Below are 27,013 nucleotides of genomic sequence, written 5' to 3' on the forward strand. Positions count from 1 at the left end.
CCTTATTCACAACAAAGTTACAGAAAATTCTCAAATATTCTGAATGACATTAATCTGCTCTTATTGGCAAATAAATATCTACACATGATCTAAACTTGAGAGACTTATGTGGCTTCTGAATGGCAAGTAAGCCTAGACCTTGTTCTCTTCAGTGGTCTGAGTTTTGCTTTATTTATGTTTTTATCCTGATCCTGGCCCAAAATATTTTTGTTAAAATGCAGAGCTCATTTTCAAATTATGGTGCCAAATTTGCTCTTTCTTTATACTCCTGTAGAGCTAAAACAGCTCCACTGCCTTCAGCTGAAATGCTCCACTTTGACACTGCATGAGAGTGGAATTTGGCTCAAAAAATGGAATGGCCCTGCACTCTCCAGAACAGAGCAACTCTTTATGTTGTGTGCATATCCTGGAGAGGAGAAAAAGCAGCTCCACTGTTTTCCATCAGAAATGACAGAAAAAGTATCAAGCTTGTTTTTTAAACCCACATAGCTGATGAACTGATAAAGTTGAAAAGTATAGCTTGACCATTTTATTACGGTTTCTCTGGGTTTTGTGGTATCACTCATCAAATCAGGATTTTCTTCCTTTTTGTAATCTATCAAAAACAAGATTAATGTGTCTTCTGAAGTTCTAAAATTCAAGAGTGAGCACAAGGATTTTATACATTTTGCCTTCACAGATTTCAGTAGAGAGTCATTACACTTTCAAGTCTGATTCCAAAAAAATACTTTTAAATGTGCCTAGTTTGTAGCCCAGTTGCATGTTCTGAAATGTGAATTAATTCACCTTAGAACACCACAGAGTTTTTAGCTGCAATAATAAACTATCTGGTCATATAACTAATCTCGTGAGCTTTATAATCAGGTCCATAATAAGAAATATATCCATAATAAGAAATATATTATAATCCAGCTCCATAATAAGAAATCCATAATTCTGTCCCTTGTCCCCTTTCTCTTGTGCTCAGCCTCCATGTTAATGAAGGCACACATAAGGCTTAGAGAGAGAGGAGAGGCAGGCACACATAGGAGCATTGCTGCATGGTTTCTGTTTTGATGTGCTTGTGTTTGTTCTGTAGAGAAACTTCCTGTGGAAGCAAAGTTGCCATGGTACAAACAGGCTCAAGAGCTGGAAGAAGGAACAGTGGTGTCTGAAGAACCATCGTAAGTCTTAAAAATTTGTTCACAACAGTTGCTTGTGAGATGAGGATTTGGAGCTTATACTGAACTGATGTGGTGGAAATTAGTGCGCTTAAGGTTGTGTCACTTTTGTGTATACATTGAGGCCCTATGTATACATAGGGCCCTTGCATGCCCTAGGCTGCCTGAAATAGTGGAAACTACATTTCTTCTCTTGGGTATATAGAATTAATTCATTCTGTCCCTATTTTTCTTCTTTTTTTTTTTTTTTTTTTTTTTTTTTTTTTCCTATTCATTTGTCTTCTGTTTTGTGTATTTTAAGCCAGAACACATGGAGGGCATAAAATAGTAACAGTTAGTGCTGAAGAAAAAATGAAGCTTACAATAAAAAAAACTGGAATAGAATATTTCCACATAGACATAATAGCTGTCTTTTTAACATATCAGTAAAAAAAAATCTAATTGTAGGAATCTGAACTGGTGTGCCAAATTCACGACATGGTGCTGTTGAAAATAGGATCTAGCAGTTTCCACTAACACTCCACTTCATTAACAGCAGAAGCGCAGGAGAATTTAGAAAAATGAAGTGACCTAAAAAACTCTCAGAAATTCCTTTAGGGTTGTGTTTTATTGCACTTTATGAATAATTAATCATCCTTAGCCTAATAAAATAGCAATGAAAAGAACACTGCAGTAAGAATGGCATATCATATAAGACATTACCAACAAGATAATAAGCCATTACCAATAAGACTGAGAAATTACAAATACTATTATGATTATGTTTCAGATTTTTTATCCTGGAACTATGAAAAATGAGTGCTATAACCGGAACTTGTGTTCATAGTTTAATCAGTATCAGTTCCTCATGGCTGAGTACATGGTATTTTAGTTGCAACTGCAGCTGTGTAGTGGACAAATATTATTCATTAAGCAATTTAATTGCAATTTTGGCACAAATACAGTTTTTCTGAATTGAATTTGTGTGCAATTGGAACGTTGAAACAGAGTAAGAGATATACATAAAGCACCCATGAATAATAAATATAGTAATCCATCTCTCGTGTACATGAATGCATACATGTATACACACATGCATTTATATACACACATTTATACAACTGCACATATTCATATTTGTGTATATATGTATATTAGTAGCAGCTATAGCATATAATATAATAAGACATTATACTGTTTCCAGAGTAAACTTTGTAAGTTGATTATTTCACAAGCAAAGTCTAGAAAATTCTGTGTTTCTAGATGTGTGCTTATGGCTTGCTGCACTGTAGTAAACCACGTAACTAAAAGTGCATTTAGCAAACTGCAATTAATTTCTGAAGGCGTAAATAAAAATATGTATTGCCAGGAGTTTTACCAAATGGAATCATGCTGATAATTGGTCATATCTGGAAAAATTTGCAGCAATTTCATACAGTGGCAAAGTTTTAGATAAATTTTTTGAAGACTGTTGTCAGTACTGTAGAAAAAGAGTGCAGTAGTGTTTTATATGACTGTATGTAGCTTTAAATATAGCAAGAAGGGATTTGTATAGAATAAACATATGCGTTTTAACACAATACTCTAGAAAAACTTATGTGTGTATTACTTGTGGTGCTCTAATGGGGAAAGAAGGAGTTCAATAATTTTAAATAGTTATAATAGTATCTATGACATCTCCTTACTTTACAATTTTACTGTTGCAATAAAAGCCCTGACCTGCAAAGGTCTTGTTATCTTTTTACCCCATCTCATGCAACAGTTCAATGATACCAGTGGGATACTAATACAGTGGAGCACTGTCTAGTCTAAGTTCATTCTGCCATGGGGCAACATTTTGTACATTTCTTTCTCTTTACAAAGCACGACTCAGCAAGCATGAATAGTCTTTATTTTAGGCTGATGAGAAATCGATATGACATTAAATTTAATTCAACTATAGATTTTTATACGTGTTGACTAATAGCTAAAATAGAGGGTGAAAAGTCAGACTTTTTGTACAAACTTTCCCAAAGCTTGGAGATATCAATGTCTTGTGTTTAGCTTGGAATGATTTCTAGTGATAAGGCATGAGCAAGAAAGGCCAAATAAAAAATTAAAAAGCTTGTGCTGAAAGGCATATCCATGCAATCCCTGTCTGTAAACCTTAACAGCCATATGGACATTGTTTCAGACTATCTAATCTCTTGACAGTGACCTTGAGTGGTGAACTTCCCCAGAAAATAGGTTTCAGTGCTTCACTATTAATAGTGTTTTTATTTAATGTCTAGATTTAAAGGCATATTCAAGTTAAGTCCTGTTTATTAGATTTTTTAAAGGTATATAGTGACATTTATATATATATGTATATATATATGATATATATATATATTAATTTTTTTTCAGAGCTCACCAAGACACAGTTAGCAATCAACTTTGGTGCCAAGTTTTATAGCATCACTTGACTACATAGCAATTGCAAATACACCAATATGTTGAAAAGTAAGGTGAATTACATGATAATACATCTTTTGGCCTCTACTTCCATAGCTAGAGAGACACAAGGCTCCCATGGCTCACCATGCTGACAGATATTGGACTATCACCCACGCATATTGACTGATAAATCATCAGTGTGGAGTGTAGTTGCATGCTAATCTAAGTGTCAGAAATTGTGAGATTTTTTAGATACAGGATCAAATGCCAGCTGGTGTGAGACTGTGTAATGTTGCCAGCTCTTTTTCTGAGTAATTAGAACATGACCACCTATTTGTTAGTGTTTATCTACCTAAGCATCTCATTTCTTTGTAGTGTCTTACTTTGCTGTAAATATTTTCAGAAGACACATCTGTAAAATTACGCTTTAGTTTTACGCTTTAGTTTAGTTTTTATGCTTGTAAAAACTAATTCTAATTGTGTATTTCTCCTTCTCTGAGCAGGTCTTCCCCTTGCCCTAATTCAGTAGAGTGGACCTGGTTTGAGCTGAGGAAGCCAGGACAGACTTTCTCTGAGACCTTACTCCTCACTTTGTCAGGGAAAGAATGATGGGAAGAGACAGCATAGAGGGGAGTGGGAAAAGTTGTAAAGAGGAGACCTCCAGAGAAAGCCTAGATAAGCCAAGTGCTAAGAAGGCAGTTCTGAGTTCATGAGTGTATCTTCTAGAAGCTGAAGTCCTGGAAGTCTCTTCAGACAAGATACGTTTACATGATTTTCCTGCTTGCTCTGTTCTGATGCAATAGCAGATGATTTCATGACTGAACATAGGTAGATGTCAGTAAGGACTCATCCTTCTACATGGCATCCAATGTTCTTCCTGAGCTTTCTTATGCCATAAAGTCACTGCTCCCCTTCTCCTCTACAGACAGGGTAATTCTCTGTAGCCAGCAGACCACTCTTTGCCCCTAACACAGTCATCTCTTCTTCATTATCATTCTTCAGGCAAAGAAAGCAATTCCCATCTATAAGCAACTGTTTTGTCCTTCTCAAAGTTTGCTTTTGATTGGAAATTTAAAAGTAAAAGCAGAAAATTTCCACAAAATTTCTTGTATATTTTGAGGTCTCATGCTGTCTTGTGATTATAATTACTTTCTATTGAATACTTTTTTGTTAGGAAACTATGAGTCATAAAGCTACGTACATTTTTTGCACTGTCCTTCCACCTGTAATTTGTGATCATTCTCTAAACTGTGCTGCTAGGACAGCAGATGCCACATTTTTATTCCGTCTGCGTATAACGACTTCCATTTTTTATTTCTTCAGGATTTTCCAAAGGAAGCAAGTCTTCAGTTTAATTTTGTCTGTATATGTCTGTCTGTCATTTGCCTTCCTCTTCCCTCAGTTATGTCTGAATTTACTGCTATTAACAAAATTTGACAGAGATATAAATTTATCACAAAGAACTTTATCCCTCTGTCAAATTTGGTTAATATTCACCAGGAAATTCAGCGGTAGTGCTTCCCATGTGTTTCACTGAAATAGATGGTTAGGTAGAAAACTGTCAGCCTGCTAATTCCCCAGGTGAAGGAACACTTTCTAACAGAGTTTGGTCCACAAGAGAAATCAGAGAATCCACCTAGACATTCAACCTTAAATCCAAGTCCATGTTAAATTGGTCTTCATTGGTTCTGCTGCTCAAAGAATTACAACCAGTTCAGCCACTTGGAGGCTAGAGGAGATGGTTACATTTGTGTTGTTTGACCTGCTGCATCCCTACACAGAGTCAATTAAAACTTAATTTTTGACAGAACTAATAGGAAATACTCCCGACCAGTAATCAAGTATTGTAATCTCAGCTAAGACAAAGGTGCAAGGTGAGAAGTCCTTAATGTCTTATGGCGTTGTATGTATTGTTCTCCTATTGCTGTCCATCTCTGAAGCAACCATTCAGTAGACCTTAGAAATACAAAGAGAGAAATCTCAAAGAGAGAAGTCACAGTATCTTTCTGTCTGACCTCTTGCACTGTAGCTGATTACACCAGCACAGCAGTACAGCGGAGTCAGAAAGAACAGTGGTCATGACTTAAAAAGCATGGGTTTTTCTGTGTGTAATGAGATTGGTTTTATGGGTGGTGGAGGGGTTGTTTAAAAGATTTCTGTCGCTAACTCTTGAGAAATGTTTTTGTATGTTAACACCATACCCAGCTTCTAACATATTGCCATAAATAACCCTCATACTAGCTGTAAAAAGAAGGGGAAAAAAAGAGGACAAACAATAATATCTGGATGCCAGATGGCACCATCATAGTGATGGGGCCACTTCAGTATGAAACAAAAGAAAATTCCTGACATGCATCAGTGGGGGGGCAGAGCCCTCTGGGAACTGGATTTGGATAGAGAGGCCAGTGTGGCAGAGTTACCCAATATCTCTTTCTTACTTTCCAGAACATATATACGTTTCCAGAGACATGGAATCTGTGCCATTCTGGTTTTCATTGTTAAATAGTTTCCACAGTTATGTCTATACCAAATTCACAGGTTAATATGTAAATTTGAAACCGCCTCCAAAAGCTTCACTTCAAGAATTAGGTACATTATTACTATTGCATTCCCAAAATAGTAGTGTTGTCACACAGATGCTATAAAATTTTATGCTGGTTTTTGTCCTCCTTATCAGTGTTATATGACAAAGACAAAGAAGCAAGTTTAGGTAAACTTCTCCATATTATGATCTAATTACATACAATTAAACTATCCACATGATCGTTGACAGAGATGAGCAGTGCAACAACCTAATATTAGTTAATGAGTTTTTACTATTCATTCAAGACACCCCTGTAGAGAATAAACACTGCTTAGAATAATTGGTTGATATCTGTAAATCACAGACTCGGCTACCTTTTCCTGGGTATTGAGACAGTGGTGAACTTATGGAGATCACCAATGATACAGAGTGATTTGACACAAAGTGGAAAGAAAAGACCATATTCAAACTAAACTGAAGAGAAACTATAGAGGGATAGATCGTAATCACTCCAATTGTAATTGAACCTATACAAGTGCCTCTGGTGCCATTACTCTTACAGATGGAGCCCTGAAATTTTATTGACAGGTGGTCATGACCTCTGTTACACTTCTTGGAACAACAGCCTCAATGCTGTGTGTGAGTGTCCTGTGGTATTACCTACATGTTAAATCCCATAGAAAGGTGGCCTCTCCTGAAGAAGGACAGGCTTGCATTTCAGTGCAAGACAAGGAGTCTGAAAGTCTGAGTTCAGTTACTAGTTCTGGCACAGAAGATTACTAAGCCTTTAAACAAGCCAATGATAACTTTATTTCACCTGTAGTATCTGGTTTTAGGAGATTTAAGAGATGGGTTTCAGTGTTTTTAACACCCTGATTTATTTGTATGTTAATACTTAATAATACTGACAAATGCAAACGGTCCTTTCAAAACTGAACTGGGCAACTGGTACCTACCCAGTATTCACACATGCCTGCAATTCTGTGAACAGCTGAAATTCATTTGTTCTTGCAGGTAAATTGTATGTGTACAGCCTGAATGCTGGACTGCACTGTTTCAAAAGTTGACCAATGCATTTGTATTAAGTGGTATATGTACAAACACCCATACTTTAGTTTTGCTGTTACATTAAAATGTATTTATAAATCTCATCCTACAAAAGCAATGAACTTAAACCTGCACTGTACCACACCTGAGTGAATCCTGTAGAAGTCCATTAATGTCAGTGGCATTACATTTCTTTTCCTTTGTTCACAGAGCACTGTGTGGCCCATTGTAGGCTTTTGTGCGCATGGTAAATCATGCAACAATCCATTTCTTTCAGCTAACATCAATTTTGCTCACATTGTGAAACATTAATAGTTATCAAACAAAAGAGAACATCCAAAAATGCAATTCATTGTTTAAACCCAGAACTTGCTATTTTGCCAGCATGTTTCTGTAATGGGAAATGGTTGTTGGTCCATCACCATAAGTGTCTCCATGTCAAGGAAACAAACATAGGCATTTGTTTACAGGAGACATCAATTTTAAAATCTTTTTTTTTTTTTTTTTCCCTGTAATAGTTTTCCACCTTTCATTCTAATCTGTTTGCTTTCAAGCTTGAGAAAACTGCTGCCTACACAGATGCCCAGAGGGGTGGCAGGCAGAGGTGCCCTTCAGCCATAGCACAGCTTCGTGCAACAACATAGGCAGCACTCACGCAGTTGCGTAGCAGCAGGCATGGTTAGGTCAATAATAACAGAACAAGGTCATGATGTTCCCTCCTACCATCTTTCACTTCACCAAGTACTGCTCTCTCTAAAGTGGGAGCAAAAGACTTCTCTTTAAAATATTTGAAAGAGCTCTCAGAATACACTCAATGCTGCATTTTTCTGTGATGGAAGAAGTGTTATTTTTGCTGTGCAGAGGAATAAAAGATGATTTTTGATGTAATAGTAACATGCATAACACTGGGAAGTTTGCTATGAGCCATAAAATATTCAAAGTAATCTGTTTGAGGCAAGAGTCATCTTTTTGTTTTTATTTGTACAGCAATTAGCCCAGTTGGGCTTTGGCTGACACTACTACTGTAACATTACAGCAACTAGTCATTATGTTTGTCTTATTCATTAAGGCTGTTATTACAGAGACTGGTATTAAAGTAGGATTTAATTAAATTAAATGTACAATGACATCTGAAGCACCTCCATCATTTCCTGTTTTTTAAAATATCCACTTCTCAATAAACCTCCACCACTTTAGTTTTCAAAGAAGACACAGTTGTCAGCATACCGTAAAGCACAATAGTGTGCAGTGGAAGATATGTTATATGCAGAACAAATAACTTTAAACCCATGGAATTGACTGCTTATTATTCAAATACTTTTTATGTTCTGTGCTCACCATTTGGCAACATTTATCATTAATGACCTCACAAAGATATCTCAAAGTCTTTGTAATTTCCTTTGTAATTAAAATAAGGATAATGGAAAATTCAGAACCAGTGTATATTTATACTATACATTCACATCACATAAATGTTCAGTATCTAATGACAATTCCTGTTTGGAGATTTTATATGTTTGTTTTTCTGTTTTTTGTTTTGTTTTGTTTTGTTCCCTCCCTCCCTCTCTTCCCCCCCCCCCCCCCCCCCCCCTTTTTTTTTCCTGCTTTCACTTCTTGGTTCTACCAATTCACTCTGTACTTCAGCAGCTAGCAGGTATATTTGAATAAAGTTGACTTTCAAATGTATTACTTAAAATGTAGAAATTGGGCCTGGAAAGCTGAATAAAATACAATTTCCTAAAGGTATTCCAGTATTTGCATTATGAGTTGCTGACAAGGGCAAAATAATGTAATATGTGGCATTTGTAGGTTAAGTATCATTTCAAAAAGAATCCAGTATGCTTTATTAATATTCTTCTGTTTCCTTTCTCTTTTGTTCTTGTGTTTGTATGGGTGATATACATCATGTGTAAATATTCTGAGTGTGTAAAGTATCTCTGTTTTTCTAAATGAGTAATTTTAATGTCTGGAAAAATATAATCCCTTCTGGTTTGGAATACAGCAGCCCTTGCAGAAAGCAAAGTTACACAACAATTCTGAATGTTAAAAAATACAGGGAATAGGGCTTTTGATGAAGGCATCCACAATGACTTTTTGTGTAACCTAAGATTTTTACATCTTAGTTTGTCATGCCAAGTTTTATGTTCAAATTAATCAAAGTATCTAAATCACAGTGGCTGACATAGACTGTTTACTCTGTGACAGATTTTCTGCATCAAAATAGTATTATAATAATAGCAGAGAGAAAATAAGATGAGTGGCCCACCTGTACTGTTAAAATCTATAATCCCTTCAAAATGAAAAATCACCAAAATCACCAATTGTAGGGGTTAGAAGGGACCTTGAGAGATCATCGGGTCCTGCGAAAGCAGGTTCCCTACAGCAGGCTGCCCAGGTAGGCATCCAGATGGGCCTTGAATATCTTCAGATAAGAAGACTCCACAACCTCCCTGGGCAGCCTGTTCCAGTGCTCCATCACCCTCACCATGAAGTTCTTTTGCATGTTAGTGTGGAACTTCCTGTGATTCATTTTGTGGCCGTTGTCCCTTGTTGTGTTCCCACAAATCACTGAAAAGAGGTTGGCCAAATTCCTCTGTCTCCCATGCTTCAGGTATTTGTAAACATTCATAAGATCCCTTAGTCTTCTCAAGGCTGAACAGACCTAGGTCTCTCAGCCTTTTCTCATAGGCTCCAGGCCCCATAACATCTTTGTGGCCCTCCGCTGGACTCTAACGGTCTTTGAAACAAAACCAATCTTTGTCATTTGCAAGATAGAATGTCTTAGGATAGAGAAATTGAATCATTTTTCTTTGTTAGTTTCTCAAAGGTTTTCCTTCAGAATGAAATCTTGCAGTTTTGAGAGCAGTATAAAGAACAGTTCCAAATGTTCCAATAATATATACAATCCATTTATTTCCATTGTATTATTTCCCATGTATAGTGCTAGCAATGGATACAAGGGCTATAACATGTTATAAGCACCCACAAAAAAGTGGGTAGAGAAATGCACAGTATCTGCTTTAAGAGACCAAGTTATTCCAGTGAGGGGTTCTGGTACATACAGGCTGTGGGGGCACCAAGTTCCCCTCTTGGTTTTGGATTCAGATTTTTCTTTAGTGAAGGGAAGGTCCTTTCGTCAACTAGAGAAAGGAAGTAGATTTAAAAATAATAATAATAATAATAAATAAATAAAAAGTACATTAAAAAGTACATAGAAAAACTGTAAAGGATGATAATCACAAAACTAAATTTCCTTTTTCTCTCTATCAGGCTGCTCATAGGATTCTCAAGGTAAGAAATGAATTTCCAGTAGTTTTAGGTAGACCTATTCCGTGGAACAAACAGATGTATTGTCTTCTGCCCTGGAAGGCAATGCAATTCTTGAGGAAAATGGCACCAAAAGTATAGAATTCAGTCTGTTTTGCTTATTGTAAGGATAGCTGCAAAGTGTTTTGATTAAAGTATATATAGACTTTCAGAGGCAAAACTCTGGGGTATGTAATCAGAGAGATGAGTAACAGTCAGAAAAAATCCAGAATAGAAATGGAACACTTTTTTAATAATGAGAAGGGAAATGAAATGCACTAGGAAAAATAATAATAATAGTAAAAAGCTAAAGAGATAGTGGGCTTTTATCTTTTCATGGCTTTGAATTAAGTCTTAAAGACAGTTTCTGCAGCACATTTTCAATGGTTGACATTATTTTCCTCGGAACACTGTACCTAGTATATAACAGCCTATTTAGTAAGTTTTAATGATATAGCTGTGTTATCACCTAAGGCAAAGGTGCTTTAGGTTGAATCCTAGAAAAAAAAATAGTTAGTGGGATTGTGATGCATATCAGGAGTTTCCAGGATTCCTTACATTGACAGCTTTTAGGATAAGCATAGATGTTCTCAGCATTTGTCTTCCTTTCTGGAGATGAGATACTCCAAAAGTTCTTGAGAGCCTTTCTACTGTTGCTGGTTAGTTGCCAGCTAAACTCCTACATCAAGGTTTTTATGTGTATTTCCTAATAGCATAATGATAAGGTGAAGCGTTTATTTTTCATTAAACAGACTTTGGCTTGGACAGGCCTATACTACTTTTGCTTGCCTGGTTGTTTATGGACATTGCTCACCTTGTGCTCACTCTTTCCCTCACAGGTTTATTCCTGAGGCTTGGTCCTCCTGTAGTGTCACCTGTGGAGTGGGCAGCCAGGTGCGACTTGTGAAATGTCAAGTGCTCCTGTCTTTCTCTCAGTCTGTTGCTGACTTGCCCATTGACGAATGTGAAGGTCCAAAACCTGTGTCTCAGAGAGCCTGTTACAGTGGCCCTTGCAGTGGAGAGGCAACTGAATATACTCCAGAGGAAACCGACCTGCTCTATGGCAGCTTGCAGGAATTTGACGAGCTCTACGACTGGGAATACGAGGGTTTTACTGAGTGCTCAGAGTCCTGTGGAGGAGGTAAGTGCAAAATGTTTCTGTGTTGCACATGCTTTCTCTGCTTAAGTGCATGCTTTTCAGTGAGAACACCCATGGGCTTGTTCCTTTGATATATCTATTTGAAAAGACTTGGATGAAAACTGTAAAACTCCCAAGTGCATGACATGTTTTACACAGGACTTTGAGGTTCCATGCTCTGGCTGTCACCAAGAATGATCAATGTATCATGTATTACTGTTTTCATGTATCTGCAGATCATTCAGAGTGCACTCACACAAAAGTTACTGAAGTGATCTTGTGATACAGGCAATAATCATGTGTCCTTTTTAGTTTTTATCTCTTGACTTGTGCTGTGCAAATATAGACATGTGGAAACAAATGGTCCTCCCATAGCAGATGCGTTTGATTATTGATATTCTAAGGGCTCAGCTGGTTCTGTAACTCCTACCACTAAGTGCCACTAGCTCTGATCTCACTGCTAAGAAAACATATGGTAAAAAAGTACTAATGGTGTAATTGCCTGAAGCTAGCAGACTTGACACTTGAAGCTTCTCAGAGTTAATCAAGGTCACAGGATCCACATGTTAGGGAATGCTAATGTGCAGTTCTCTGATATTCATTTTTCCCATCATTTTGTCTTGCTAGTTCTAAAAAATTATCTCTCTCCATTATTTTAAAATTAAATCTAGATTTTTTTAACTGTCCTCTTTCTACGTGAGAAGTTTCAGGCTACTTATATACCTAAATACAGAATGAATACTGTAGAACCGGAAACCACTCAATGGTTCATGAATGCTTAATAGTTTGATCTGCACAGATTTACCAGTAATCAGTTACAAACTTAAAAACAACAATAATAATTAATGAAAAATAATGCAAGGGATTTCTACGCTTACTTTTATCTTGCTGCTGGTAGTCAGTGTTTAGACCAGTTCACAATGAGTTGTTGTATCATTGCCCCTATTGCTCTGATTCCTACATAAAAAATCTGACACTAATGTATACTAAGTGATGATGAACACTGACTTTACAGGAGTATCTGCCACATATTGAGTCTACTAGTGAGCACTAATGATTTGTCGTATTTGCGCTGTGGATACTGAAACCTGAATATCTTCTAGAAATGTCCTGTTGAAATGAAGTCATTTCTCTAAATACAGTGATTATGTGCATATTTTTCCAACATAGACTGAAATGACAAAGACATTTTGCTTTATAGTCTTTCAATTGTCAGCAAAAACCTTTAGCCAAGATTTCTTTTTGTCTGATGTCAGCTCCAAATTTTGCAGATTAGCAGATGCTAAGTCAGATACTTTTGCAGCCATACGCACAAGACAGGTCAAACTAATTTCATTGGTTTTGGAATCTCAAGAGAAGAAATTGGATAGATGCAGAAGTAACCTTTCACCTCCTAGAAGTAGCAACCAGAAGGAATTAGTTAGTCATTTAGTCTGCTGTTAGTGGCTGCATTTCCCAGAGCTGTCATCAAATATCATGTAACAATTATTCTATTCTGGTAGATATAAACATTGAAAATCTCATTTGATGGTATTTTGAAAGTTAACTTAAACTGCTTAGATTCATGTCCCACCCTTACACCCTTTTGTATTGCAATTTCCCATTCAAAACTGATTTCTTTTTTTTTTTTTAGAGAAAGCAATTTTAAAGAGAACAGCTTTTGTTCTGGTAATATTGTCCATAGTAGAGCTTAGAATTCACTTACTTGACAAGCATATTTCTTGAAGTTCATACACTTTTTTTTAATGATCTCCATACTGTGGAGCTTCTGACAGATAGTAGCTCTTTATATTCTCAAAAGATACGGTGATCCCTATGTTGATTTAAAGCTTGTAACCAATCGCCTCATTGACCTATCAAAAACAAAGGATAGATGCTATCAATATGCTGATGAATTCCATGTGAGATTCAAGGAGAATCTGAAAAAAGTGTTTTTGAGCACATTTGTTTGCTGCTAGAGCAATCTAGATTTTTTCTTTTCTTTTTTTTTTTTTTTTTTTTTTTTTTTTAGTCATTGGCACATACTGTTATAGCCAGCAATCTCTGTCATTACCTGATCTAGGCACAACAGACTAGCTAAATTCAGGAGGAGCCTTTTTCTTCAATACCCAGGTCATCAGACAGGATTAATGGGATTAATGGTCATGTTAGAATCTTTATAAGGTAAAAAGTTGCAAGAATTTCTGAATTTCTGAATAGTACTGACAATGAGCAGAGTAGAATGCTGGTATAATAGACTAAAATTGTTGGAAATACAGTCAGAGATAATTTAGGTGACAGGAGGAAGCATGGGTAATAGAATCATAGAATCAGAGTTCTAAGGGATCCACAAGGGTGAAGTTCAACTCCTGATGTGGTCCTAATGAGCACACTGTGGGATTTGGGGACAGTTGTATAGCTGACGAGCAGTAGTTTCAGAGCTTGACTCCATGACCCTGATAAAGCCAAATTATATGGGTTGGGATGGAGAAAAGGAGGAGAGGCCAAATTGAAGAGCTTACAGTCAATCAGTGTTGGATAGTCAGCTCCAAACCAGGCAATGCAAAACCACTGTGGTAATTGATAATCATTGGTCAACAGCTTATTAGTGACACACTTCAGAGAGGAGAAATAATTGAAGCTGTGGAAATAGACCTAGTTTACAAAATAATTCTGATCTGAAAAGAAAAATATCTAACACATAACAGATGTGCTTAGCCTTATCCCTATCAAACAGAATGAAATCATCCATGTGCAGAACTCTGTGGTTTCTTTCCACACAGTTAAGAGAAGTACTTTCCAACACTTCCCTTCCTCTGAGCTAGTGTTCCTTTTCCCCATCAGTTTGGCCTTGCTATTAAGTCTGCTCAAGTGATCAATGCGAAGTAGAGACCAATAACTTCAACACAGTGCCATTTCCCACAAGCTAGAGAACTGCTTCTGTTCTGCAGACAGCAGCAGTCTGTCCCAGGGAAGTCCATACACCTTGTTTTGCAACACACTCAACAGAAAAACAATTGGTTTGGAAAGATACTGAACAAGACAGGGCAGAGAGCATATTTTTTATGTATAAATGTGTTTTGGGAGATTATTTGAACAGAAAAATGGCTTGAAAATTGAAAAATGGCCATCTTCTGAAGAATGAAACCCATAGCAATGTTGGCTGACTTAAGAGTCTTCAGTAATTATAATGTTGAAAAAAAGTCCAAATATCCAAAATTGTCAAGTTTCTTTCTTCTTTTCAGCACCTGAGTACAGCAGGGATAATGCTTGGGGATAGGGTCACAGGCATGTCCTGAATAAGCTTGCACAAGCACATAAAAACATAGTAATTGTTCAGCATGCCACTTCTCTGTGGACCTCTTCAGCCTGTACTGAGAATAAGAGGAATGAATCTATGAATAATTTCAGGAGTGCAGAACCTATGATGAAGTGCAGTTCATTGGTCCTGCAGAGTAATAATGATGTCATTTTTTGCCTCATGGCACGTGTTCTGGTGTTAGAAATAGCTAAAGGCATTGACAATTCTGTTACACTGCTCATGAAGCTGTCTGAGCTTCATACTTCCACACGCACACCACCCTCCCCTCCTCTTCCCCCCTTCCCTCCCCCCCTCCCCCCAGTATCTTCAAAAGATTGTAAAATATTTTGGAAAAACTAATTGTTGATTTTGAAAAGATGATGCAATTGTGAGTTCAGCTAACCTTTTCCCAACTCAGGAAGTTCAGATGAATGTAAAGAGCATACTTCTACTTTGCTTGAACCACTGTGATTTTTAGGGAATTTAGGCAAATAATTATCCACACAACCCCCAGGGAAGAAGTAGATCCAGCAAACTTCTTTCACTATGTAGTCTTTCCTATAATGTGTAGTGCTGCAATGCTTGATTATCTAGCCATGTGGTCCAAAAAATCTTGATATGCCTGTTTTACAGGAAAACTGAGACAGAGTAACTGGTATGTGTAAGAGTACATGACAAATTTGGTATCAACAAGCATTTTCCAAGCTGTAGCCTAATCACCCAGTCTTCCAACTTCTCTCTTAGTCCTCACAGGTACCCCTCTTCTGTACCAGTTCTCAGACACACCCAGCAGTTTTGCATCTCCAGTGCAGGTGTTAGTCTGAGGATATAGAAAAATAGCTGTGACCTGACCTTGTTTTGTATTACTTTTGTACTGAGAGCAATCTTAGTTTCTTAAAATATAGCATCATGGCTATCTTTACACCTAACCTGCCTGGCTGACAAATAAACACCATGACTGCACTTACTATGAATGGAGGCATCACTGGAGAGCACTGTACATTTTTCTGTCCAGGCAAAGTAAGTAGTGAATGAACCTACAGTCTTCTCAATGCTGTTGAGACACATAATGGGAATGAGAGCAAGGACAAGCCCAGCATCCTATGCAGAGTTTTGATTAGACCTGTCAGCTGTGAAACCAGATACATAAGGTACAGTAGGCAATATGTGACTGTTACAGGAAAATTACAAGAGTTACAGTTGAAGGCTTGATCCCAACAGAGGAGAGAAAAGGAATTGTGGGGCTGTCTCTGCCTTTGGATGCCCCTCTGGGTACTGGGAGCTGGCAGTGACCATGCATTTTTGTGTGCAGGTGTCCAGGAGGCTGTGGTGACCTGCCTGAACAAGCAAACCAGGGAGATTGCAGATGAAACATTGTGCGTAATGAGCCGCCGTCCTCCACAGCTACTGAAAGCCTGTAGCCTGGACCCCTGCCCCCCAAGGTATGTGTCTTGTATCTTATCACCAGGAGTATATGTTTTCAGGACATAGGGGAGTGTGATCATCAGTGAAGATGGCAAACTAATGAATCATGAATCTGGGGCAACCAGGCTCCATCTGGCTAGGATGCTTAGATGCTAGGTCTGGAAATTTTAATGTAGAAACATTACTTAAAAACTGAAGCTTGCAAGCACAACATGTAGATAAGAGCCTGAGATGCTCCCTAGGTTGTAGAACCAAAGGTCAGTTTGTCTAGGCTCATCAGATCTGTTTCACACCCCCTGCGATTCCTTGTAGTGAATGTGAAGTGAGAAAAAGTGATGAAAGTGAGAAAAATTGCATAATACAGTACCTCAGAGAATACAGTCCCCAGTGGCACCTGAGGCTGCATGATCCTGTTAGTGGAGGTGAAGATAGCTAGGTCAGGGGTGTTTGATCCTGTTTGGACCTCAGTAGGGGGATTTGAGGATTCCATGAGAAAAATAAAACAGTTACACAAGTGTGAAGTGACTGTAGCCTGGTATGTTGTCCAGAGCAATGCTAAACAATGCTAACATTAAACAATGCTAGCAGTATGGGGAAAAAAAAATAAATAATAATTTTAAATAAGCCATGACTCCAGACCCAATAGCCTTTCAGTCTGGAAGTGTGCCCTGCCTCACACATGCTATTTCTCAGATTACAGGGGCTTACAACCTCTTCAGGCCACAGTCTTATTTACTGGGAAGTGCAAAGCAGTAGTGAAACCAAAGGCCAGATTTCAGACTGCTTGCATATTAAGGTCCTTCAGCCAGATATTTTATGGATTAGCTTAACTTTACCCAGAGTCATATAAAGTTTAGGGAGACTTCTAAAACTTCCACTTTCACAGAAGGCTTGCAGAACCTATTCCTCCCTGATCTCAGATTGCTTCCACTATCCTGACACTAAAAATAGCAATTCTTGGTCTGTGGAGATTCACATCTGTACCTTCTACAACAGAAAATATCTGTCATGAGGTTCTCCTGGTTTATTTAAATAGACCTAGGCTTGTCAAGTCTTGAAGATTTACTGTATACATATTGTCTTTATTTCCAGCTGTACACAGGTGCATTTACTCTCTTGTGGTAGTGCGGCAGATCTGAAAGAGACTTATTTATAACTTTGGACTGTTTAAAATATGCAATGTTGTCCAGGTGGTAGATTTTCCTTAGAGTGTGTTTTGGTAGGTGTATGTATGCTTTATATGACAGCAGGCTATACAGAGGTATTTCTGTGTATTAGAAGATTCCTGCTACACAGAGAAAGTTGATGTTAAAAATCAAACATGGCCAGTATCCAAGAATGATAAAGACAAAAATAATGGTTTGATTGGAAGATAAGGATTTTGAGTCTGACAAGCATAGCCAAACAGGCTGACACATTTCACCAAAGCATTGCAAGAGTTACTTATGGGAATATTACAACCCCAACTTTGTACAAATGTCTATATTGCTGGTGCTAGGACAGAAATATGTTACTAATTTTTTTAAATAACTTTGTGGATGGAAATCTCTTTTTAATTGACAGGCAACAGCATCACTGGAGGTGAGAGTGCATGGTGAGAGATTGACGATCCATCATTTCTGACACGGAAAATATTAGATGGTTAAAAAAAATTACACTCACATAGGCCAGTATTTATGTAATTGCTGTTACAAAAGTTGTCTGAGGATTTTGGTAAATATTTGCTGAATTACTCTGTGTGTTAATCCATACCACCGTGGTAATCTTGCTGCCAAAATGGAGCTGTTTTAAAGCTGCCCCGGGTATGTAGTTCACCCCCAAAACTATAAGGTGATCAACATAGATGAGGATCAGGACATGGAGCAATAGCTGTGGGGGAGGGGAAGGAGCAAAAGGGGCTTAGATTAAGAACCTTTCATCCACTCCTACGGTTGCAACTGAGAAAAGGGGAAATAGCTCCCTTCCTGGTATACACAAATCCTGTCCTCCAGCCCCTTCAGTCTGGAGGAAATTGCCTGTCTACAGAGATTTAAGTGGCACAGGAGGAAGAACAGCATGTGTTCTGCAAAATGGTTCCTCTGGTAAGAGCAAGGAAGCTTAAAACTCAAGATTGCAGACAGCAAGCAGTATGACTAATGGAAAAGGAGGCAAGAAGAGAAGTTGATGTGTCTCCCATACAGCTCCAGGCAGGCTGTGACAGGGTAGCCCTCATTTCCTGCAAGCTTATGAGGTGCTACACATACTAGTGGCACTATATTAAATGCAAAGGTGTATTAAAGTCATTAAAGTGATAGCACTGGGTATATAAAGATTATTGTTTTGTAATTATTAATTAAAACAATCTTAGGATTTTGAAATAGAATAATTGATAAGGAAAAAGGGCTTAGGATTTTCTCTGTGTTATGATTATTAAGAAGATGGTTCAGGATTCCAATTCAAGAAATCTTGATCCAGGAATCAGATAGGTTAGAGTGAAATTCTGTTGTTATAAATGTTGAGGAAGGTTTTGCTTCTGCATGACAAGATCAAAACTTGAGATGTAATACACTGCAGCTATGAACTTACAGAAGTTCCCAAAATGTGATCTGTGAATCACTGATACTTCCCAGAGCTTTTGCTGACGGCTTATAGTAAAAGCTGGCTGGTCTCATAGTTTTGGCTCTTCTCTCTATTTTCCAGCTGCTAAACTACATTAACAGAAGCTAAAAATATAAAAAACACTTTCCTAAAATGGCCTTGATGTGTAAGTGACTGTTGGAGCATGTAGTTGTGGTGGGTAGAAGAGGCAGTATGTTGAAAAGGCAGCTGAGCTGGTGACAAATGTCTCAGAATACAAGGCAATGTTGTCCACACCATGAAAAAAAAACTGAGAAATCTTGCCCAAGAGAACAAAAATTCCTTCCTGATATATTTAGAGAAATTACTCCAGTGACATTTCTTGAACCAGAACCTCAAAACATGCTTAGAATCTAATGTCTATATCTAGAATTTAATACTGTTCAAGACCTTGTTTAGCTTAAGAGTGAGAACAGTTAAAAATTAGAAATTCCAATCTTAATGTTGCTTCTGCTGCAGGCACTTTTTCTTACATGCAACATTCTCCATACTCTTTCAAAGTGTTAGTTGTGTATGCCTTTTAGTTGTGTACGCCTTTCCTGGTCAACAATTTGTTTAGTTAGTTTAATGCAGATTTAAAAAAAAAAAAAAAGCATTGAACAACAGAATCTTGGCAGACTTTCTAAAGGGTCAGAAGGCTCACATCTAAGGACAAATACCTTAAGATTAATCCATGAAGAGTAATTTCTTTCTCACTGTGTTATTTCATTCTTTTGGGACACTTAGGATAAATGATGCTAAGCAGATCTTCACTGTTGCTGTTCTTTTTGCTCCCTACCAAGAATGAAGGTGGGTAAACTAAAAGACTTCAATATGTGCTTAATGCTTCACTTTGAAACTAGTCTGTAGTATCAATGTCTTTTTTAATTCCTAATTATTCTGGTCTCTCCTGGAACAAAATATGGTAAAAACTAGAACATACTGGCAATATTTCAGATTTATGAAAACACTGAAATGCGATGGTGCTGGTATAGTACCTGAGAGAGCTTTATAATTTCCACTGAAATTCTAGCTTAGCATCTTAGCACATTCCTATTCCAAGTCCATTGAAGAGAGACAGAAAAACTAAACCACGGAAATCTGTCTTCAAATATTCACAGCTATATAGAGTCAGCAAAATCTCATTTTTTTAATTTTAAGTTTTTCAAAACCACAATGGGTTGCACACAAAAACTGGAAGATTTAATCCATATTCAAACCCTAAAGCAGCTGAGTTTCCTGTGGTTTCAGACTTTGTTGAGAGGTTTTTGCTTATTACTTCAAGAACAATGGCAGAAAAAGAGCCCAGTCCCTTTTCTCCTGGAAAACACTATTACAAAATGTCCCATTGGACACTGAACTGAAAAATAGTGAAGAACCTTGGAGCTTGTTCCTAAGTTGGAAGCTAATAAATGATTTTCGGCACAATACATACAGAGTAAAATTTCATATTAATTAATTGGTATAGACTTGTTTGCTTTTTCTATAAAAAGGATATAGTTTCTTTTAATATACCAGGATGGTTTCTCCCAGAAGGAGAGGAATGAAGACTATGACTATTTTAATTTAGTCATAGAATCATAGGAACTTAGAATGGTTTGGGTTGGAAGGGACCTTAAAACCATGTAGTTCCAACCCCCCTGCCATGGGCAGGGACACCTCTCACTAGACCAGGTTGCTCAAAGCCCCATCCAACCTGGCCTTGAACAATTCCAGGGATGGGGCATCCACAACTTCTCTGGGCAACCAGTTCCAGTGTCTCACCACTCTGATAGTGAAATCACTTAATTTGTGTCAATCAATCTATATCGATTTCAGAATTATACAGCTGTATTTGATCAGAGCAGTCTTCCCAGAATAAAATGCAGAATAGATGTTAAAATTCTAGAAGTTTATTCTCTCAGCTCTAAAATGAAAGGGCAGATTACTCAGTTTCACTAATTTCTATGTTTGCATTCTAAATTACTCCAAAAATAGCCATAGGGGGAAAAAAAAGAGAAAAAGGAAAAAATAAAAATAAAAATGTAATGTTGGTTTTACTGTTTTCAACAACAAAATGACTCAAGTCCAAAGAGTCTCTTTTCTTCAGTATCCACTATCCAAAATACAGAGGCAGACATAATTTAATCAGATATAATTGCTCTTGTTTATAACAGCAGCCGCATGAGCAGCTCTTGGTGAGCCAAAAAGATCTACCAAAGGGGGGAATGAAAATGCTGTAACTGTGTTATTAATTATAACTGCTCAATAGCTTGGTCAATGCGTGTTGAAAGGATTTAGTAAACATGTACGGAGGAGTGAGAAGAGAAGCAAAGCAATGAAAGCCAGATGGCTGAAAATGGAGGAAATTCCAGGCAATTTCTACAGCTTTGTTCTTGCATATTTTCAAATCTGAACTTTTATTCCTTTGCAACAAAGAACAGCTGAATGCTATGGAACCGATAAACAGTGAAGAAAAAGCAGATGGTTCTAGGAATAGGATAGCACAAGATTTCACCCCAGGACTCTCCCTTGACTCCTTCAAGTCTTTGTATTTAGCAAGAGAAGACTGGTAAACATCTGAGTGGTTCTGATACCTGACTGATGGATCAAAATAACTTGGGTTGTGCTCTAGCTCATTGCTTGGTATCTTTTTCTTTTCTTCATTTTTTCCCTTGTATCTGCTTTTTTGTGTGCTTAAGTAATAGATTACCTTTATGATTTGAATGTTTCTTTGAGGGATGCAGTATTTACCATCTTCTTTGTTCTATTTGATTTCTCAGATTAAGTCAAAGTATAAAGGAGAAAAAAATCAACATATTTTTCTGTGCATTTGGAGATGGGAAGCATCAGGTTGCTGTTAGGTCAGATGTAGTGCAGTCTGTGCTCCCATCTACAACCTGAAATGAATTCAATATCTGTAGAAGGGCTGGAGTATTCTCTAATCCGTTAAAGATGACTTCTGTACATGAGAGTGTCATGGATGGAAATGATATGCATTTCACTTGTGAGAGAGAAGCAGCAATGTATTTTGCTGATATAATGATCTAGCAAAGCTTAATCATAAATAAAACAGCAACTCAACATGATTCAGGATGTTGATATACACTTGGATATCTACTGTGTAGAGGACAGGGTCAGACGAACTGTCAGGAGATCCTCCCCTTGAGTCGCAAGATTCAGAATGGACACCCTTGCACGCTGAACTCCTCAGAATGCAGCCCAGGCGCAGCTGGATCCAAACATAGTTCCAAACTTGATGAACAGTTTATGTCTAAAGGTTGAGAAGATCCTCCTATTGAGTCTCAAGGTACAGGGTGGACCCCCGTCCTTTATAAACTCCTTGAACTGAAGGAGTAAGGAGTCTAGATGCATCTAAGGCTTTCGACGCCATTTCCCACAGCATTCTCCTCAAGAAACTGGCTGCTCATGGCTTGGACTGATGTACCCTTCATTGGGTTAAAAATTGACTAGGTAGCTGGACCCAAAGAGTCATGGTGAATGGAGTTAAATCCAGTTGGAGGCCAGTTACTAGTTGTTTCCCCTGGGGCTCAGTATTAGGGCCAGTTCTCTTCAATATCTTTATTGATGATCTGGATGAGGGGATTGAGTGCACCCTCAGTAAGTTTTCAGATGACAAAACTAAGTGTATGTGTCATCTCATAACCTCATGCTTGAGGTTATGCTTCTGTTCATGCTTCTGTAACCTCATGCTTGAGGTTACGAAGGCTCTGCAGGAGGATCTGGATAGGCTGGACCGATGGGCTGAGGCCAACTGTATGAAGTTCAACAAAGGCAAGTGCTGGGTCCTGCACCTGGGGCTCAACAACCCCAAGCAGAGCTACAATCTGGGAGAAGAGTGGTTAGAAAGCTGCCTGGAAGAGAAGGACCTGGGAGTACTGGTTGATAGTCAGATGAATATGTGCCAGCAATGTGCTCAGGTGGCCAAGAAGGCCAACAGCATCCTGGCATGTATCAGAAATAGTGTGGCCAGCAGGGCTAGGAAAGTAATTGTCCCCCTGTACTCAGCTCTGGTGAGGCCACACCTTGAGTACTGTGTTCGGTTTTGGGCCCCTCACTACAGGAAGGACATTGAGGTGCTCGAGCGAGTCCAGAGAAGAGTGACGAAGCTGGTGAGGGGTTTGGAGAACAAGTCTTACAAGGAGTGGCTGAGGGAGCTGGGATTGTTTAGCCTGGAGAAGAGAAGACTCAGGGGCAACCTTATCACTCTCTAGAGGTGCCTTAAAGGAAGCTGTAGCAAGGTGGGATTGGTCTATTCTCCTACATATCCAGTGATAGAACGAGGGGGCATTGGGCTAAAGTTGCACCAGGGGAAGTTTAGGTTGGATATTAGGAAAAACTTCTTTACTGAAAGGGTTGTTAGGTATTGGAATGGGCTGCCCAGGGAAGTGGTTGTGTCACCGTGCCTGGAGGTCTTAGACATTTAGAGGTAAAGCTTAGTGATATGTTTTAGTGGAGGACTTGCTAGTGTTAGGTCAGAGTTTGGACTAGGTGATATTGGAAGTCTCTTCTACCTAAACAATTCTGGCATTCTGTGATTCTGAACCCTGTCTTTGTCCCGGACTTGTTCAATATTTTTTTTCAGTCTTTAACAGACTCCAGCCTTTTTCTCCAGTGGAATGTGTTTCAGTCTATTCTGAACCAAAGTGCATTGAGAATGTCTTTCACAGTCTTTTAAGTAGTCCAGAGAGTCTCCTAGGATCTGCAGTCCACAACTTGAACCATTGGCAAAGTAGGTTGGAGGATCAGATATTATAAGTAATGGGATGCCAGACTGGACAGCTTCACCCATATTTGAAGACTTACGGTAAAGAAAAAGCTTAAAAAAGAGTCTGTGGGAGAATCTCAAACATACATTTTGTTTAGTTTTTCCTTGCTAAAGACAGTGCTGTACAAAGCCATCTAAACAGGCTGCTGTCCTGAGCTATCACTCTGTTATGCTATATTTGCATTACCTGTACACCTGCACTATATATATCCTGCACTACTGCAATATTTCCCCAGACTTAAAAGGTATTAATGTGACCCAAAAGCATTTCTTTTTCTCTCCCTCCTGTTTTTAAAGTATCAAGTATCTCACTTGATACTTTTTTCAGTTGTTAAGAGATTGTCCAAGATGTGCCTGACAGCCCATCCTTCCCTGTTCTTGCTGGGTGTGCTGACGATGGTGGAGAACTGCATGTTCCTTCGTATCTCTTTCTCAACAGCAGTTACAATGGAGTCACCAAGCGGACCCTTTTCAGCACCTCTTCAGCACATTTAAACATGAAGAACGAGGCAGCTTTCAGGTTGCTAGGATCAGTGGTTAGCTCTGGAGTCTCTGTATCAGTCATTTTATTTTAATCCAGTCATTTAAATTTCTAATAGTATAAGAATTAACTCATTAGATAGGATTTCATTCATAGACATTTTTCTCCATTTTAGCTCATAAAATATTAGAATGCAACTGTAAATACATTTTTAGTAATGATATTTTCTTACTTCAAGCAATTATAGACCACACTTCTTATTCAGTGTCCTACATAGATATATAGATGAATTTCTTCTACCCAAAGCTTGGAGTTTGCCAAGATGGTACATCCTTAAGTTGAAACACAATTTGATGATGGCCTATCACAGGCTTTTCATAATCTGGTTTGTGATAACCATGAGCTTAAAGCCATGATAGAGACTGAGTTCTGCTTTGGACTGTTTTTCCTCCATTTCTTTTTTTTTTTTTTTTTTTTTTTACTGGCACTGTTAGTTTTAGTCACCTTAATGCAGTCCACTTCTCTGCATCTTTCTCTTCATTAATGTGTGTATAAACTAGAACTTAATATTTGCTACCACTTGATATTTTTCTATATTTTGAACAAATATTACTTCTGCATTTCAGATATTAATTTCTAATTATTAGCTTGTTCTGAATGTATTCTTAATTTTCTTGAGAGTATTAATTCACTGCCTCAATGGCAGTATTTCATTCTCAAGAGAAAGTTTTCTCAAGAATAATGATAAAGTGTATGCCTTTGTTCTTGAGCCAAATTCAATGATAGGTCAAATGTTTTGTGGCAGGATTAATTTATTCACAGTAGCATTATCCTGTGAGATTAGCTACTTATAAATGGATTGTTTTACTATGCATCATCGCTTTCTTTTTAAAAAAGGGGGAAAAGGAAACAATCATTATATCTTCCATTTACAGTACTGTTGAAGTAACTTACTGTATCAGTTTAAAAGGAATGCCCAATACTTTTTAACAAATAAATATTGAATGACAAGAAGATGAGATGTGTAAAAGAAGCATAAAAATATGGCCTTAACTGCTGAAAATGTACTGTACAATTCTGTACAATACTTACACATCAGTAAAGATTTATACTTGAAATAAATTGAGGAGGCATTTTCATTTATAGTTTGATTTGGAGTGAATTAACTACCTATAGAAGGAGTGAGACTGATTAAACAAAGTGTGCTGAATCTGTCAAGTAGGTCTGTTGTATCTGCAGTAGCAGAGTAAGCTGTTCTATTTCTGACCATTAAAATTTCCATCTTTAATTAAGTGATCCATTCCTGATCACTTCCTAGTCTCTCTGCTAATGTTGTTAGGCATTCAAAAGCTCACTGACAGAGGATTTTGTGGTGTGCAATTACTCATTAGAAATGTAACTAAGCTGACTTCACAATGTCACCAGCTGTATATAGATCTTAGTCATTCACAGCCTTGGGAACAATTTGAAACACTTATAGAGAGGTGAATGGCAATGTATTTAATTACTACCCAGCTTATCCACAGATTTGTCTTGTTTTAACTATATTGGACAGAGGATTCGTTTTTGTTTTTAATTTAATGAGAATCATAGAATCATAGAGTCATTTAGGTTGGAAATGATGTCTAAGATCATTAAGTCCAACCACTAACCTAGCACTGCCAAGTCTACCACTAGACCATGTCCTTAATCTCTACATCTACAAATCTTCTGAAGACCTCCAGGGATGGTGACTCAACTATTCCACTGGGCAGCCTGTTTCAATACTGCACAAGCCTTTCAGAGAATATTTTTTTCCTAATACCCAACTTAAACCTCTCCTGGTGCAACCTGAGGCTATTTCCTCATGTTCTATCACTTGTTGCATGAGGGAATGTGCAGACCCCCACCCCACTACAACCTGCTACAACCACTTATAGAAGTCGCACTGTCACTGCTCCAGATCTAAAAAAAAAAAGTTGTTCTTATATGTTAGACAAGTTTATTCCTCTTCCCATGAGGAATCAGACTGTACAGTCTAAAGCCAAGATTTTCTCCAAGATCTAAGAAACAGTTTCTCATTCAGAGAAATTTAGGGGAGAAGTGTATCAAACTGCCATTCTATAGACCCTGCATTGTACACACAGATCTGTATTGATACAGCTATTTGAGTGGAGATACAGAATGTTTTATTAGAAATTTGATTTTATACATAGTAACCTCTCTGACACCATCATTTTAAATATATTATAACCTTTCCTTTCATGTATTTTTGGGTTAGACTCAAATCTTGGTAGATTCCCATGAATCTAAAAACTTAACTATGTCTGGTTCATTTCAGTGTCAAATGAGTTTAGAACATTCTCACTCTGCATGAGGAGCTCCATTTTTTATTGCAGAAAAATGAGTAAGTTACTAAATAGATTATCAGTACGAGCATCAGGGTCTCAAAGGGGAAGTTAAAGAAACAATATTGGGTCTGGATGTGCCCTTGGATCAAGATTCTTGCATTGCCTAACTGTTGCAAAAATTGGGTGTTGCAAAAAGAACCCCAAAGAAAAAGAACACTCAAACATAAGCAGGCACTGGGAGTTTCCCAAGTTCAGCCACAGTACCATAAGTATATACATACTCCTCTTCCCCTGCTGAGAAAGAAAGAGACAGAGAGAGAGAGAGAGACAGATGTATGCTTGATTTTGAAAGACAGCCTTTTTGTACCTTTTGCACTGGCGGAACAGTTCAAGAACAGTTCATCCTAACAAAAATATTATCCCTGTAATACTGCCAGCCAGGTCAGCAAGAAGCTCATGTTATCTGCTTTTTCTGTGGCAGTACTGCTCACAAAACTTGGACTTGTTAGAGAATTACTTAAGCCCACTCACTGTTGTCTGAACACTGCCTCATTCATGAATCTGC

General features: G+C 37.8%; 1 protein-coding gene across 3 annotated transcripts in view; it reads left to right on the top strand.

The window, feature by feature from the left end:
- The window catches only part of ADAMTSL1 (ADAMTS like 1), a 194,545-nt gene that overhangs the window by 99,600 nt on the left and 67,932 nt on the right, over positions 1-27,013 (top strand). For 2 of the 3 annotated variants that reach the window (XM_032206478.1, XM_032206481.1), the window contains 4 exons: positions 1,079-1,163; positions 10,396-10,416; positions 11,271-11,572; positions 16,162-16,291. In XM_032206478.1, coding sequence (XP_032062369.1) covers positions 1,079-1,163; positions 10,396-10,416; positions 11,271-11,572; positions 16,162-16,291 — 538 coding nt within the window. The remainder of the gene's footprint in view (positions 1-1,078; positions 1,164-10,395; positions 10,417-11,270; positions 11,573-16,161; positions 16,292-27,013) is intronic. The other variant, XM_032206480.1, reaches the window with a different exon arrangement.

Source organism: Aythya fuligula, chromosome Z (genome assembly GCF_009819795.1).
Source record: "Aythya fuligula isolate bAytFul2 chromosome Z, bAytFul2.pri, whole genome shotgun sequence".
In the NCBI taxonomy this organism is placed as follows: domain Eukaryota; kingdom Metazoa; phylum Chordata; class Aves; order Anseriformes; family Anatidae; genus Aythya; species Aythya fuligula.